The sequence below is a fragment of the Rattus norvegicus genome, chromosome 15 (genome assembly GCF_036323735.1).
Source record: "Rattus norvegicus strain BN/NHsdMcwi chromosome 15, GRCr8, whole genome shotgun sequence".
NCBI classification, from domain to species: Eukaryota; Metazoa; Chordata; class Mammalia; order Rodentia; family Muridae; genus Rattus; species Rattus norvegicus.
The window spans coordinates 25,295,976-25,313,625 of record NC_086033.1 but is presented as its reverse complement, the minus strand read 5'-3'; the positions used below and the strand labels follow the sequence as shown (position 1 = coordinate 25,313,625).

Here is a 17,650-nt window from a genome sequence, read left to right as displayed (position 1 = left end):
CCTCTTCTTTTTTCAGTTTGTAAAAAGGAAAAAACGGATCTTTGGTTTTCTAAAGAAGTTGCAACAATTAATGCCTGTGAATGCTTTCCATAACCACAGACCCAAGGTGGAATGGGCAGCAGCCTGGAACAAATGCAGGGCCGAAGTGCTAAACTGCAGTGTGCATCTTTTGAATTGCTAACCCCTAGTTCTGTGTGAGTCTCTCCCACCCACAGTAGTTCACCTTGAGCACCTAGCCACCATCGGTCCCTCAAGTAGGCTCGGGGGGGGGGGGTGGCTACTTTTGCAACAAGGGTTAGCGGTGAAAGTCAGAGACCAGGTGGGGCGCCCACAAGCGTCCCAGACCTGGGTGGGCGTCGGAGGTGAGGGGGCGCTGTTCGGGCAGCAGTGAGCTGGTGGCGGGAGGGTGAGCTGCTAGGCTGACAGAAAGGCCGGCCAGAGTGGGGGCCGCTCCGCTGCCGCTGCCGTTGCCGCCGCCGCTGTAATGCGAAGCCCGAGCTGCGCCCAGCGGTGGAGTCAGAGCCGGGGCGCGGGAGCAGGAGCTGCAACATCAGCACCAGCGGCGGCGGCGGCGACGGCGGCGGCGGCGGCGGCGGCGGTACCTGCAGTAGCTCCCGGGCCCCGCGCTTTGCTCTACGCCCCGCGGCGCCGGGAGCCGCCGCCCCGCGTTCTCAATGGATGTCAAGGCGGCCCCCAACGGGGTGGCCACCATCGAGGACCGGATCCTGCGGATTACTGGCTACTATGGCTATTACCCGGGTTACTCCAGCCAGAAAAGTAAGACGCCGCGAGGCGGTCCTGAGCGAGCTGAGGGTGGGAGATGGGAGCTCAGGGGCACAGGGCACAGGGGTACAGGGGTGTGGAGCCGGAGGACGCGCGGTGGGACACCTGCAGCCTAGTCTGCTCTCTCTCACCAACAGGGTCCTGGCCTCCAGTACCGCAGGGAGAAAAGTATGTCCAATGTCCGCTGTCCTCGGTGCTGAACCTCGAGGCAGCCATTGGGGCCAGGCGCTTGAACCTAGGAGTTTGGGGACAGTCGCAGCCTTGAGGGGTGGGGGCGTGCAGAGGACAGGGCGAGCGCTCCTACTCGTCGTCGGTCAGCTTACTGGTGGCTGATTTATGCCTGGAGGCTAACATGGCTGTTCCACTAGCTGACCATCAGCCCTTGGGATACCCACTCAGAAAGGCTTTACTTGGCGTCAGGGTGCTCACCCCGCGCTGGAGACGAAGACTGGGGGTGGCGGGGGGGGGGGATTAGTTGGTTGAGGTTGGATTGGCTGGGTGGGTCAGCTTGTTCACCAGGGGTGGTTGAAATGTTGCCAGCATGGTAATTGCTCATGATAAAACGTCCTTAGAAGGTTCTCTACCCCTGGCAGCGAAAAGAACCTGTTTAGGTGCCTGAATTGCGGAGCTTGTAGCAAAAGGCGGCAGAGTGGGATTGGGACGTGAGACACAGCCACCTACCCCACGACCCCCCACCCCCGCCACACGTCGCGGGGCCACCTCTGTGCTGATGAGTTCCAGCTTTATTCTGGCTAGACTAAGCCAGTCTGCGTGGTTGCTCTCAGGTTTTGGAAGCAGTTTCATCCACCACCACTCTCTCCCCCCCCCCCCCCACACACACACACACACACACACACACACACACACACACACACACACACACACCGTGTTGTTGGGAGCGGGCACGGGGGTGCGGTGAGGGTCTCTATGTTCCTAGTCTCCACATTCTGTTTCCCTAACACACGAACCCACCACTGTATCTGCTGGGATTAGTTCTGCTAAGCACCAAAGTAAAACCTGATTTTTGTTTGTTTGTTTGTTTGTTTTTTCCTTAATCTGAACTGAGAGAGTAGCTATGCTTTAATTTCCATGCAGGCAGAATTTCAGTTTTTCTTTATCAAAGAATTTCTGTTGCAAAAGAAGGATCTTAACTGGGTGTTATTTTTAATCAGTTGTGCCTTAGATGCATTCTGATTAGTATTTATCAGTGACAGTTTGGAATGCCATCAATATTACAGGCGTTGTGTAGCAGAGAACCCACACAAATCTTGACACACAGATGAGAAAGCATTTCATTTTCAATGTAACTTCGTCCAGGGCTATGCTGTCTCTCCATTGAATAATAAAACAAGAGCATTGTCCTGTGGGTCATGGAAAATACAGATATTTTCCAGTTTAATATTTTATCTGCTTTCTGGAAAGGCCTATCAAGTCTGGATGCTTCTGTCTAGTTGCTTCTAGCAGTAAAGACGTACATTATTCATTTCCCATACAAAAGTAATTATATAGTGTTAGAATTTCTGGAAGGAAAATCACATGCTGTGGAACATTCTTTGAAATCTTTTTTACTACAAGCTCAGAATTTTGTAGTTTTCTTTCTTCTTTCTTTCTTTATCCTGTTGGCTTCTTTAACCCTAGACATGGAAACTAGAAACTCCACTAGATCTTGTAGAAATTGCTTGAATGTCACCTTTGAATATTTTAACTAGAAACCAGGCATTTGGGTGGTCAAGAGAATGCAGAACTTCTTTCTAAAATTGCAGGGTATTATAATTTCCGTGACAATGGTACTTTGGTTAATGAAGAACAACCCAAAAAGAATACTGGGAAAGTGGCATTTTAGATAAGAGCATGTTCATATTTTATTTTTGTACTTGCACAAAGAGCTGCACATGTTCCATTTGCAAGACAATAACAGGGCAAAAAAAAGGCTGTAACTGGAAGCAGAAAAAGGATAAAAATGGTTTTTGGCATGTTATTAGTGGTGGGCATTTGCCTAAATTCAGGACACACAGTTCAAACTGTAAAGACAGACAGCAAGTCTCAGAACAGAGAGCTAAAGGTGGTCAAATTTCCCTCTCAGGATGTACATCATCTCAGACCATGAGAGACATTGTCACTTTGCATGCAGAGAGAGAGAGAAAGAGAGAGAGAGAGAGAGAGAGAGAGAGAGAGAGAGAGAGAGAGAGAGAGAAGAGCTGGAAGAAGGCCAAGAAACCAAACACCATGAAATAATCCTGCCCTTAATGCAGACTTTAACTAGTAAACAAACACGCTGAAGCAAACCAGTACAATATGGTCAACTGATTTAGCTGCCACCAGGACGGAGCAACAGCTTGGGGAAAGTCTGGAGGAATCTATTTAGGAAAAGGCTACAGCAAGGATACCAGATACGAGAAGACAAGGTGACTTCTCCGTTTCCTGACTCATCACATATGAGATCTTCAGGATGGGGTACCCTCTGGAGATCTATGCTGTTTGTCTTTTTGAAGATGGATGGGAACTCACTTTTGTGAAAACATGTCAAGACCACCCTTATGTTAATCTGTCCTGTTTCTTAACTTGTATGTCACCCAGACTGAACTCTGATAGGCTGGATAAATGCAGAAATGTAATCAAATATTTAAAAACAATTAGATATATTATGGGCCATAGATCCATTAAAACAGTTTGGTTTAATGAGCAGTTTATCAAACACACAAACACACACAGATATGTGCATATGCAGAACAGGGTAAAAGCTGATCAAAATATACTGGGTATCCTTGAGTTATCTGTGATCGGGTAAGAGAAATAGACTCACTGCCTTATCAATTGTTGATTGAGCAATTCTTTCATGTAAGGAATGTGTCTGAAAAGACACAAGAAAGTGTTTTCATTTTTGGAGTTTTAATTCTCATAGGGGAAGAACCAAAACATAACCACATAAATATTTTTGCATATTTTTAAAAGACTGAAACAGGATGAAAGGGCAAGAATTGTGGTAGGCAGAGGGCGTCGCAATGCTAAATAAGTATTGTTGTGGAAAGTATGGAGTTAGCCATGTGGACACCAGGAGGGAGACATTCCAGGCAGTGATGTGTACCTGGCTGGATGGCAGGAAACAGTAAGAAGGCCTGGTATGAAAGAGACTATTGAACAACCAGAGAGCAGCTGGAAGGAAGCTCCTCAGGATTAGAGGGAATCAGGAGAAACAAGACCTTCTAGGTTCTTGTCAGTCATTTCTGTTATTCTCTGAATGACATGGGGAGATTTGCTTGGGTCCTGAAAGAGAAATAAGATAACGTGGCTCGCTTTTTGAAACTATTAATCACACCAGTTAGTACATTAATTGGTGACTTGGTGAGACGGGGGTGAGAGGTGATGGTGGTCTGAGAGACAGCATTGGAGGAGGAGGTAAGTGTTCAGACCCTGGGCACATTTGACATTAGAACCAGTAGGGTCTCCTGGTATACTATATGTGATACTGGTAAGAAAGATTAGAACAAAATTTATGGTTATGTTTTAGGGTTTGACTAAGTTTAAGTTGTCGTGAGCAGGAGTTTGGAAGGCATCAATGATGGATAGCATTTCAGACATACTCAGTATGTTGGACAAGTAGAGTACCTTTGCAATTCCATGATGCCTGATTTGAGAAGCACTGGGGGATTTTCTAGCATATAAATGGCTTTTAAAGCCTGAGACTGGTTGGAATCTCCAAGGAGTAAATGTATATAGAGAATAGGTAAGGTACAAGGACAGAACCCAGGAGCACTGTGACATTAAGAGGTCAGGTGGAAAAATAGAATTCAAGGAGACCAACACACACTTCCAGGGGAAGTAGAAAAAACTTAGGAGAATGGAGTACATCAGAAATCAATGAGTTTCAGGAGAAATGGTTAAAGGAGCCCAGTGCTTCAAAATATCAAGTATAATGACCTTGACAAATAAAGGCCATGGAAACTTGATGAGACTGTGGACAAAAGTACAGTGGGTGGGACCACATGCACTAGACTATATATGAAAGAGACCTAAGGGGAGAAATTGGAAACTGAGAATACAGATTCTTCAAGAATCTTCATGCAAAGGGAACAGAAGAAATGAAGGCAGTAGGTAAAGATGGGTTTAAAATAAGTAGGACATTTGCAGGCCAAGACAAATGACTTAACATGCACAAATTAGTAATGAGAGAGAGAGAGAGAGAGAGAGAGAGAGAGAGAGAGAGAGAGAGAGAGAATACAGCAATTACAGAGGTCAAAGATGTGAATTGGGCTCTGGATGATAGATCACAGACGTGGTGAAAGTATTTTGAACTTCTCTTCAGATTACTTTAGTTTCCTCCAGACTGAAAGCAAAACCATCAGCTGCATAAGAGAGAGAAAGAGCCAATAGAGGTTGTTGGAGAGAAAAACATGAATTGTTAAGACAAACAGATGAGTAGATGAACTAAATAAGTATTGGGTCATCAGATATTTTAAATGGAGAGTAGCCTTATTCATTGACACAACAAAGGCACAGAACAAGTAAAGTGGGTTTAACCAGAGTTGGAGAAGGTTGTCCAGTGGACTTAACAAAAATGACAGGGCAAAGGAATTACATTAAGGGAGATCTGAATGCATCATTAAACATTAGTGGAAATAAAGTTAGGAATTATGTGGTTAAAGGAAGGGAGGGCTGGGATGTAGGATGAAACGGGATGTGGAGTGCTTCTCTGGTGATGTAAATCTCCCTGTTTGTAAAAAGAGATCTGGATCACTGTCTCACCACAGCTTTGCTGCAGGTCAGCGCCTGCTTTTGAGAGTACAGCCCTTTCTCTGAAGGACCCATCAGTGACGTCTAAAAACCTTCCAATCCATCACCGAGGGCAGACAGTGACCAGGAGCCTTTCTTTGAGCTATGCACTGGTCTCTGTCCTGTTTTCTTCCGGTAGGCTGCTCGAGACTGGGTTCTACAGTGGTGTTCTGTCATCAGCTGAAGGGTTGTAATGAACCTCACCCCCTTTCTCCGTGCCAGCTCTATCCAAAGGAGAACTCTTCCCACTTCTAGAAGAGAAGGACTTGGAGTATGCTTAGCATCAAGAAATAATAAAGTGTAAGGCGACAGATCGGTATAGCTGATGTGATCACGACCCAAGGCCTACACAAATTGAAACGTTCCATGGTGCCTCGGAAATAGGTATGATATATACCAATCAGAAAAGGAGAAGAAAAGAGTACCACCGACTTCTGACACCTTGATTCTCTGGGAGTGCCAAAGACTTCTTTGCCTTAGCAGTTCTCAAGGTCCTGCTTACTTTCTCCTCTATCCAGTTGAGATTATTCACTCTCAGGCGTCTCCATCTCTTATGCAACTGTACTCTTGGGCCCCTCTTTTGTCTAAATCAGGCCCATATTCCAAACCTCCTAGTAGCACACCTACCTGAATGTCCTCCAGGCATGTCATCAGTCTACCTCTTTCCTCTGCGTTATGTCTGTTAGCTTCCAGTGTCTGTACCAAACCAATCACCCAGCCCAGAGGTCTGGAGTTCTTCCCCATTCTACCCTTTCCTTTGCTTATTGTTATGTTAATAAGTCCCATCTATTCTACTCCAATTACGTGCTTTCTATCCCCCCTGCATCTGCAATGGCTGTGTCTAGCATGTCTTTTCCCAGTCTCAAGCCCTGCTAGCACAGCATGGTTACTTGATGTTTCCTTCTGTAAAAGTCTGTTCATCTAACTTCTCTCATCACATACCTGGAATGGTCTTCTATTGTCTGTGAAATAAAAATCCAAACTCTTTAGGATGTCCCAATCAAAGCCCAGCTAATGTCTTCTATTTTAGTACCCACATTCCAGTCCGTCCAAAGTGCCAAATAATGCATACTTAATGCAGACAATCTGGAAGGCACAGAAGCAAAGAGAGATTAGAGCAAAATTATTCATAATTCCACCACCAAGAGGTGATTAGTGTTAACACTTTAGTGTACAGCCTTTCGATTTTCTATAACTGCACATGTGCATTCTTTTATTTTTTACCAAGAATTTTTCTATCGATCTATAGATATTAATAACTTAATTTAAATTTATCTACCCTTTCTCATATATACAGTATCTTAACCTACTTAACTAATCACATGTGATTTTAGGCCTAAATTTTCCTTTCGCATATCCCATCTGGTCTTTACAAGTGCTCTCTGAATCTCATCAAGAAGTACTCATTGTTTTAATGACATTGTTGACTCCATGTGCCTTTCTTTTTCTGAGGTTTTCTACATACTGGCCCAGATGCTCCTCTCCCCGGTGTCCTCCACAGAAGGAAAGCTCCCATTTGTACCAGGCTGGGTTAATCCTCCCTTTACAATTCCAACGTGTGTGCACGCCTTCCCTGGATCACTTAGCCCCACTATCAGGGGCTCTTGGCTTTGCATGAGACTTTCTGATTCTCAGAGCTTGGAGAGGACAGGGACTGACTTTATTTCAACGTGGGCAAATTGCTCGTCTCTGCTTGTTGTACTAATGAATGAATGATTTCACTATTCCTTGAAAAAGTACTTCTTCCATTGAAGAGAGAAGGAATGCAGGATGATAGTGATTGGAGGCCAAGAGGGTGTTGCTATTTGGAGAACAGCAAATAACAGCTTGCAACCATCTGACCTGATGGGTTAAAGCTTGTGAACAAATGAGTCCTTATGGGTGTCTTAAAATGTTCTGCGTTTGAGTGGAGAAGTAAAAGGCAGTTGCTAAAAATATGGAATAGTAGACATTTGTGAAAAAGCAATTAGCAAGAAAATAGAGTTCCCACTTCCCTCCTTTGAAATGATCGTATTGGTCCTCATGACACAGTATTAGTGTATTTTTAAGCACTTGCACCAGTGTTGAGTTATACAACTGCAACTTTCTAGTGAGATTATTACAGCAGATATTTACTCCTGTGCATATTTAGTGTACATCCTGTGGACAAAGGTTTGTGCATCTTCGTGTCTGAGGGATGTCTTAAGACAGTTACAAATAGTGCCATTGGAATTTGTCACCAAGCAGATTTTTACAATGCTGCTGTACAGAGTAGTAGTTTATTGTGATATATATTTGTACTGAGAACACAAATGTGTAATAAACTAGACAAACATGCTATAAAGTATTTCCGATAGTTGCCCACATTAGGTTTAGCATTACATTTCAGATATATATTGGTTGCCTAATAATCCATAATCTGCTAGAGACTGAGGTCTAACCCAAAGCCGTAAACTGACAACAGGAAAACACAAATAAGTCGATCCTTCTGCTCTGCCACTTGGCAGACTTTTAAATTTGCATGCAAAGATAAGTTTCTCAGGATAACAATTTTATTTCTGTAAAAAAAAAAAGATGGGATGGGATAAGATCTGTTTCACAGTGTATTGTCTTTGCTTCTGTTTCTGTGATAACACTAATCAAAACCAATTTGGGGGGGAAGGGGTGTAGCTCATCTGACAAGTCACAGTCCATCAATAAAAGAAGCCAGGACAGGAGTCCAAGCAGGAACTTGGAGGCAGGGACTGAAACAGATCCCATGAAGGAATGCTACTTACTGGCTTGCTTCTAGATGGGTTCAGCTACTCTACTTTTCTGACACCTCCTTTATCAGTTAGCAACCCCCAAAGTGCCTCACAGGCATGTCCACAGATGAATCTGGTGAAAACAACTTCTCAACAGAGGGTCCTTTTCCCCAAGTGTGTCAAGGTGACAACCAAGATTAGCCATCACACACAAGTGGTTGACAGGATTAAGTAAACAATAATGTCCTATTCAGCATAAGAAAGCTATCAAGATTTCTGAGGAAACAAAATGAAAAGATATATAGTTCCAAAGGTACCCAATTTTTCCTAAAGTAAATAATTTGCTTCTTTTCATTCACCTTCAACACTGCATTGTGAGTGGTTGCTGCTAAAATTGTTTTATCAGGATGTTAAAGGCGGTTTATCAATTATCGCTTTCACAATGACACCTGTTTGTGGATACTGCCTACCCCCTCCAACTATTTATGACTGACTCAATGCTGTAACCAAAACATTCCTTCTTGGACTGTACCAAGACGTATTTTATTTAAATGGACTGGGACTAGCTTGTCAAAAGTATTTGTATCATAGACTGAGCCAGAATCATTAAGAAATAGGATGAGTCTTCATTCCTAGAGCTCTGGTAACTCAGGCACCAGAGTGGGAAGAGAGCCTAGAGAGAAGGGGGAGTCAGGGAGGGAGGGACAGGGAGAGAGGAGCAGGGAAGTGTAGGCTCCCAGAGGCAGGCTGTATACTTGGGTGGGTTCAGGCTGGATAAAGAGGCAATAGCAGCAGAGGAAGTGATGGGTAAGGCAAATTCAGTAATGGTCTTTGGGACGTGGCATTATTCTTCTACTATGTAGAATGTTAAAGAAAAAGTTCTTTCTAAACGCTATTTATACAGCAGTAAATATAACAGACAGGCTGTTTTATGCTGTGGTTAAAAAATATCTTTGTATTCTTTATACTTACGTTTTTTTTAAGTTAAAAAGCATTTAATTGCTTCTAAAAATAGAGGAACATAAAGAAGAAAAATAACTTTGCTTTCATAATATAACTGCTGATAATTTGCCTAATTTCTTCCCAATCTTCTTAAATATATGTAGGTCTTGATTTCTTGATTTTTTTAAATTTAATTTTGTTTTTTGACTTATTCACTTTATATCCTGCACACTGTCCTCTCCTGGTCACCTCCTCCCCCAATCCTTTCCCCAACCCACTCCCCTTCTCTGAGCAGGTGTCCCCCTCCCCAGGTATAAATTATAGAAACTATAGTTGTTACCATTATAGCTATATTCTCTCTCTCTCTCTCTCTCTCTCTCTCTCTCTCTCTCTCTCTCTCTCTCTCTCACACACACACACACACACACACACACACATATATACACATACATACACATACATTTGTGTGGCCTGCCTTTGTTTTGTCTACTTAATATTTTATGATGACTTATTTAACTGCGTTGAGAGGCCAGAATTGAATTCTTTCAGAGATCTTGGCTTATAGAATTTGGAATAACCAGTGCTCAGTTGTTTAAGACTAAGCACCATGGAAGGGCCCAGAACGTTAGTGATGGCTTGTTTGTTTTGGGAGCTGCGGACAAGTCCTGTGGTGTCCACATGAGTTTGAAGGAAACAGATAAACTGCTATAAGTGGGACTCAGGCAGTAGCCACGACCAGGGAAACAGGAAGCCCTCTCTCTTTTCTGGTAGTGTTCTTCATTCTTGTCTCGGCAGCAGGCTGGCTTCTCTGTTTTCTTGCCCAAATGGTCAAAAATAGTTACTGCCACCACTTTTAGTGTTTATGTGTCCTCTATTCAAGAGCACAGACAGATTGAGCAAGAGTCTCTTGTTTCTAAATCCAGATTCCTGGGAAAAGCCATTCTTTGCTCCAATTCATGGCGCATACATACTCCAGCTGATATTGATTGTGTTAGGGCAGACTTATCCCATCCCAGCTGCCAGACTGGCCTGCAGCCTCACTGATGGTGGGAGCAAGAGAAATTTTAGGAAAAAGGAGCTGTCAACCAAAAAGTCATCTTGATAGCAAGTTGTTTCACAGAGCTCTGTGTACATTCGTTTTTATTAAGCCATAGACTTTAATTTTTTTTTTCCGGAGCTGGGGACTGAACCCAGGGCCTTCCAGTTGCTAGGCAAGCGCTCTACCACTGAGTTAAATCCCCAACCCCAAGCCATAGACTTTAATCTAGATTCAATCACAAGCTGAATATTTACCTCAAACAGGTGAGGGTTTTACTATGCGGCCACATGGACATAAGTTTTGTAAAGCTAAAGATACATGTGCTTGTAATCTCAGGTTTGGGGAGGCAGATATGTGCTTGGGGCCCACTGGCCAGCCTATGAACTCCAAGTCCAGGAGAGACCTTGTCTCAAAAAACAAGGTCGACAGCGCCTGAGGAAAGGCAGTTGAGGTTAATTTCTAGCTTCCACATGAAGACATATGTATGAGTACTCCTTCCCTGAGCTCCAATCTGTTTTTCTGGTCCTGATAGCCTTTTAACATTGACCTAGATTATATTTAGTGAAGTTGTAGACACTGTCCAACACTACAGACTTACAAAGTTGGGGAACGCAGGTGTCTGCTGAGAGCGAAGTTTCTGTGGAGTTTGCAAATGGCACTGCAGGATGTTTACGAAGCTTTATTGAGGTTCACTGATTAAATCAAGTTTGGAAGACATGCGTTTTTTCTAGGTCAGAGAGGGCAACACACCAGTGCCTTCAGACTCGGTGTACTGTAATCAAGGGTGACATTTAACATTGTATATTTTAAACAGGGATTGAAAATTACAGTCTTCTGCAGCCTGGGGTTTGCTATTTTTAGACTTGGGCCAGAGCCAAGATGGCCCCAGTGAGGTGTCAATAATGCTTCCTTGGTCTTGAAAGCTGGACACACAAAGTAAGAACTATGTTTGCCTTAGTAAAGACGAGGATTCTGAGGGTGTCAGAGGGTGCGAGCCCTCCTGCAGCACCTTAGCAGGCTCCACAGCACACATTTGCTGTCTCTTGAGGTTTTGTTTACATCCATGTTTAACTAAGGGCATTTAAGAGGATAGAGTCAGACCCAGTTGAGTTCAAGAATTGCTCTCATCTCTACTTGGAGTCAGAATGGCAGGTTCTATAATAAAAGAGGCATGCATGCCAGAAATTGTATCATTAGAATTGTGGGCATCATTTTAGGACAAAAATATTTAGAAGTTGAGGTTTTAGTTTTCAATTACTTAACAACCGTCCATACACGAAGCAGATGCTGCTTGGTTTGATCTTTCTGATTCACCTCAAGTTGGTAGCCAGCGTGATTGAAGGTGATTTTTTTTATTATTTTTAGAAAGTGTCTTACTAAAAGATAAGGCTTCCTGCTTCCACCGTCTAAGACAGTTGCAGGATGTGTCGCCATCATGCCCACCTCATGGCGATCTTTAAAGAGCCTTAATTGGGCCTTTCCATTCCTCTGGTTAAGGTCTTCAGTGGAGTAGCAGTTTCAGTGAGAATGTCCCCCATAGGTACAGATCTTTGAATACTTGGTTCCCAGCTGGTTTTAGACGGGAGAAACTGTGTAAGGAAGTGTGGCACTAGACGTAGGCTTTGAGGTCTTAAAGCCTCCAGCCACTTCTTCTTTGCTCTTTATTTCCTGCTTGCAGTTGAGGTTAAGAGCCCTCAGCTGGCCTCAGCTTCCTTCAGCTGCCCTGCCTGCTGCGTGCTCCCATGCCCCATGTACTGTGATAGACTCTTATCCCTCTGAAACCATTGTCAAAATAAACTCTTTCTTCCATAACTTGCCTTGGTCATACTGTTCTAATGCAACAACAGAAAAGTAACGCTAACAAGTGGTTCCTGAAACACTCCAGAAAACTGTAATATTCTGAACCCGGGCCACAACATCCTAGGCAGCTGTCTCTTCAGCTGACCCTGCTCCTTCTTGCTTTCCTTAAGCTGGGCCATCTTGGCACATGTTCTAGAGCCCTTCATGTCTCAGACGGAGAGATCCTTCCTTCTTCTTCATGGGGCAGCACCTCCTCCTCACTTACCAGGTCTTCCATGACGTGCCATCACCTCAGACAGGGCTTTTCCACTCTGTGCTTCTGTCCTCTCATGCACTTGGCTTCTAGAGCCTTTACTGAAGGTTGCGATTACAGGTTATGTTCATTCTGCGACTGCTTAATGTGTCCCCTGTCTATTAGGCTCTTAGTTCCCTCGGGGTAAGGATGGGTCTGTTTATTCAGTATTGTGTGTCTAGCATAAAGAACAGTACATGTGTACTTTCTAAATTGTGTTGAATGACTGAACCTTATTAAAAATTCAAATAGACTTAAGCAACCATTTTATCTGGGCATCTTCAATTGCACAGAGAAGTATGGGTGTAGGACAGAGCTCTGCTGTGTTCCCTACACTTATCTCTGCCCACTGTGAAGGCTACATCACTACGTTACATGTGTCAATACTATAAAACTAATATTGGAGTTTTGATATTAATTAAACTCTATGCTTTAATTGGCTTTCACCAGGTTTTCCACTCACCTTCTCTTTTCTTTCTGGAATGTAAACTCAGCGTGTCTCACTACATTTACTTGTCCTTTGTCTCAAGTAGGATTTAATGCATTGCATTCGAAAAGCAACTTTCATTTCAAAATATCCAGGGGAACTTGCTGATTATTTTACAGCCTGGATTGGATTAGATTTTAAAATTTAATTACTAGTTTTCAAGGTGATGTAGAATTAAAGTCATATTAGAAAGGATCCTTGATAAGACATGAAGAAGCATCTCGGAGATTCTCTGCCACGTAAACAATGGGTTCTTAACATTTCTACTGTTTAATATTTAGAATGACAGACATATTTGAAAATATAAGTAAATCTGTGAATTAATAATACACTTCAAATGCACACATATATATATGTCTATTTTTACTCAGTTTATTTTATTATGTGGGAATTTTACTTCCATGAACAAATTATTAAAATATAATCCCATTGAATTTTATCTGCTTTTTATATTCTGTTATTATGTATATAGAATACATATATTTTATACATAATACATATATTACCTGGAAAAATTGAAGTAACTCAAATTTGTAAACTTAAAAAGAACCCGTTCTATTCAAAAGGTCATTTTAGTGAAAAAAAATCAGTAGGTTTGAACACAATAACTTTGGAGTGGTCCAAGCACCATGACCTGCATCCCACCTTTGATAGTCAGCTGTCTTCCTTTTAATAAAATCCAAACAACTTCTAAAAACTCTGACTCATAAAAACATAAATTAAATTAGAGATCTCACAGCTTATTTTGCAGGAAAAATACCTCAGCAAACACTGGATTTCCTAAAGCCCCTCAAAGTGAACAAGTCACATACATTTCATTAACACTCAAGACAATGAAATTGCTAGTGAGCAAAGGTGTGTACCAACTATGTCATCTTATCATCGGGGAAGGAATGATGGATTTAAGTCTCAAGGTTGAAGTCATTTAAGCTGCATTAGCATTCAAACATCCCACAGCACATCCAGGTATCTTCATAGTCTTTGTCTGCAGAGACATGCTAGGACACATTTTCATCTGTGGACCTTATTTTCCATAGAATTTTATCTCAAAAAGAACTTGTGGTTTTCAGCTACCTTATAATGTTCATTGTAAGGTTCTAAGTGATGAAATGCATCCACTTTCTAACTGTCCAGCAAACAAAGCCAATGATGAATATTCTTGATAACTATGCCAGGAGTGGGTTTCTCTCCTACTTGAAAGGTGATACAAACATCTTCCCTAAATGTCATCTAGAACTTCAAGCCATGGTTTCTATAACCAAACAGCTTTCTGATAGTTAAGGAGAGTCCTGTACTATTCTTATACTTAATCTCTGTAAACTTAGTCTTTATACTATCCTATTCGTTTCTTGCTTTTTAAAATATCCAGAGAAGGTAATGATTTAAATCCTGATTCTGATAAAGCTGACTTGGAAAACAACAGAGAAGCTTTCCTGTGAGGTCATTGACTGTGTTTCCGGTGCGCCTCCGTGTCGATGCTTAAGGTAGTAAGTTGCGTTGACGTGCAAGGACAGTTTTATCTCTGAAGCAGCAGAACACATTTTTCTCTCAAAGTACAGTTTTGCTTGGCATTGCAACTTTTTCTGTTTCCCAAAAGGCTCACAGAAATGCTTCCTTCAAACATTCAGGAACATACACAGAAAAATCTGGACTTGAAGGCTTTGTGAGGAATTCAGTTTTGCTGGGGAAAAATAGACTAGCTGCTGGCATCGCTAATATTTATGTCACAATTAACGTAAATGAGTGCATTTGAGGAGAGGATTTTATTTGATAAAGGTCTTGCTTCCATTTTTGTCCCCTGTTCTCGCCACAGACTAGTCTATTGTCCTTTATCAAGTCACACTGGCTCCCAGTGTGTCTTCACACCATGAGTATTTGCACTGCTTGGCAGCCAGTCTGAATGCTTTAGATTCTAAGTGCAAGGACCTCAACTTACACTGGGTAAGCAATAAAGAAACTTGCTCTCTTGGATCATAGGAAGTTGCACGGTGACGTTTCTGACCTGGTGGCCTTCGCTATAAAAGTAGTCAGACTCTAAATCTTTCCTCTCTTGCTCACCTTATTTCTGTGTTGTATTTTGCAAAAGATTTCTTCATTTCAAGCCTATTAGTTTTCCGACTTAAAATTTCACTGAAGTTTTGATAGTTCTCTTTTGTTTTATGAATATTTCTTTAAAAATACAGCACGCTATTCTTATTTTATGGATATAACATGTGCCTACTTCCCCAACGATAAAAGTACATTTTTTGAAATTTTTTTCCAAATTGCATTAAACAAAAAAGTAATCTGCCATTGTTAGTCATCTTGGAAGTGTTTGATCTTGTTTGTCTGTTTAACTGCTTATATTCTATACTAAAGAGCCAAAAACTATTTAGAATCTATAGCAGTGGATAGTGAATTTCATCATAGCCATGACAAAAACATCTGAGAAAGCAACTTAGAGGAAAAACTATTTATTTTGGTTCACAGTTTTGGAGGCATCTACCCATGGTTGCTTGGGGTGGCACACTTCATTAGATCAGTGTGGTAGAAACGGCTATGGTAGAAAAACAATTTTGTGGTGGACAGTGAACAAAGAGAAGGTGTTATAGGAAGGGGCCACATGACAAATTATGGCTCTGGGGTTTGCTTATAGCGGTCTCCCTTCTCCAACGAGGCCCCGCAGGATGCAAATCCATTGAGTAAGTCACAGCTTTCCATAAACAGTCACTTCTCAGAAGCCTATCAGCTGACACCCAACCTCTGAATACAAGAAAAGGGACATTCCATAACCAAACCATAGCAGTTGGTGGTCAAGAACTAAGAAGAGTTCTTTTTTTTTTTCCAAAGGCTGCTTTTTTTTTAATGCCTGCCTCGGTTTCTTTCTTTTTGATAGTTTTCTTTTAAAAACATTTTATTTTTATTCATATGATGTGTGTCAGTTTAGATGAGATGTTGGATCCCTGAAGCTATAGGTTGCTGTAAGCCTTTTGGTTCTGGCAATCGACTTAGATCTGCTGGGAGAGTGGCAAGCATTCTTAACCACTGTTTAAACTTTTACTTAGGAGATGATAATGACAGCCACAATCATTGTCCTGATGAATTAGTGAAGACACGGGAGGGGCAAGGTGGCTCTGAGGGTAAAAACGCCTGCTATGAAGCCTGATGACCTGCGTTTGATCCATGGGGCCACATAGTATAAGGAGACAACAGACTCCAGCAAGTTGTCCTCTGACCTGTACATGTGTGCCGAGCTGTTTGTGGGCACACTCACAAGCCCACCCTCCACACCCACATCATCATACTAAAAGAAAAACATCAGGGAAGACTTTTAATTTGAAGAGCAAGTGATGAGACGCTTTATGTCAATACTGATGGTGATTAGGCCTGCCTGTCAATTTGTAGTTGACATTTTATTCTAAGAAGAGTTCTTATGTTTTTCCTTGAAGGATACTGTTTTTGCATGCTGAGGTTTCATGTATGACAAATGTCAGGAGATCCTGGATCACAGTCAAAGGACCTTATCCCTCATGGTATAGCAAACAGCATGACTTCATGGTCACCCTCCTCTTATTGCTCCCCAAGTTCCACAAATACAATATGGATAACAACAGTAGGCTTATTGCTAAAAATTCTGAGCTCAGCAAATCTTCAAAAATTTTCTAATAATGACCTACAGGCAAACCTACTTAAACTTTGAGAACTTTGGGTAATATCTTAGTTTGTTTCTTCTGTTTCTGTGATCGAACTCTCTGACCAAAAGCAACTTGAGTTGGAAAAGTGGAAAGGGTTTATTTTAGTGTGTGTGTGTGTGTGTGTGTGTGTGTGTGTGTGTGTGTGTGTGTGTGTCCATTACTGAGGGACGTCAAAGCAGGAGCTAAAAACAAGAACCTGGAAGCATGAACCTAAGTGGGAACCATGAAGCCACACTACTTTCTGGCTTTCTTACATGGCTTACTCAGCTAACTTCCTTATACAGCCTAGAGTTTCCTGCCCAGCCGAGTCACATTGACAACTGAAGGTTAACAACAGGTAACAAACTTGCCTTCTGTACTACATGGAACTTTGAGGGTTTCTCGCTTGTTTTGGGGGGTTTTGTTCTTGTTTTTGTTTTAACTTTCCAAACTTATGCATTCAATAGACTCTTGAGAAGATGTTCAGAATCAAAATCTTTCCTTGCACAGAATGTGTAGCAGTGTAAAAGATTGTCGTTCCCAATGGGTACCTGTCTACTAGGACCTTATTGTTGAACATTTGGGCTTTTTTTTTTTTTTTTGACTACTCAGTTTCACTTTGTTAAGATCTGTTCTCTTGGATCACAGAAGGTTTTCTAAACCTCACGATGACCCATATTCTGTGAGTTGAACTGGAAAGAAACTTGCATGGCCTAGTGAACAGTGTATATAGGTTTTCTTAATTCTTCTGTGGTTTTAGTATACTGTTCCAATCTTCACTCATACCTGTCGTCCCTGTAAAATTCTGCTTGAACATCCATGGGGGATCAAGCTGGTGTATTGGCCACAGAGAAGGGAACACAGTCAGTCCAGTGCTGTACAGAATGAGGATCAGAGTTAAGAAGCCATCAGCTATAGCAGAGAGGCTTGGGTACGAACACCACATCCAATTGCTGTGCGCAGTAACTACGACCACCATTCTGAGGCTTTGGAAATCTTTGTTGTAAAAGGAATGAATTTTCATGTTGTTCCCCCTCTGCCTAGGTTTCGGTTTTCTCAGATCTGCCAAGTCATTTCTTACTTTCTGGCTTCCAAAATTCCATAATCATATTCTCTTTTGATTCTCCCATTCTTATGAATCTATGCCTTTAAAATTCATTT

The 17,650-nt window shown here is 42.1% G+C and overlaps 1 protein-coding gene across 1 annotated transcript in view; it reads left to right on the top strand.

Annotated features, from left to right (window-relative positions):
• The first annotated feature begins 388 nt into the window (after window positions 1-388).
• Window positions 389-17,650, top strand: part of Slc35f4 (solute carrier family 35, member F4) — a 261,359-nt gene continuing 244,097 nt past the window's right edge. Inside the window, exon 1 of the mRNA XM_008770650.3 lies at window positions 389-777. Within this exon, the coding sequence (XP_008768872.2) occupies window positions 675-777 (103 nt within the window). The 5' untranslated portion in view covers window positions 389-674. The remainder of the gene's footprint in view (window positions 778-17,650) is intronic.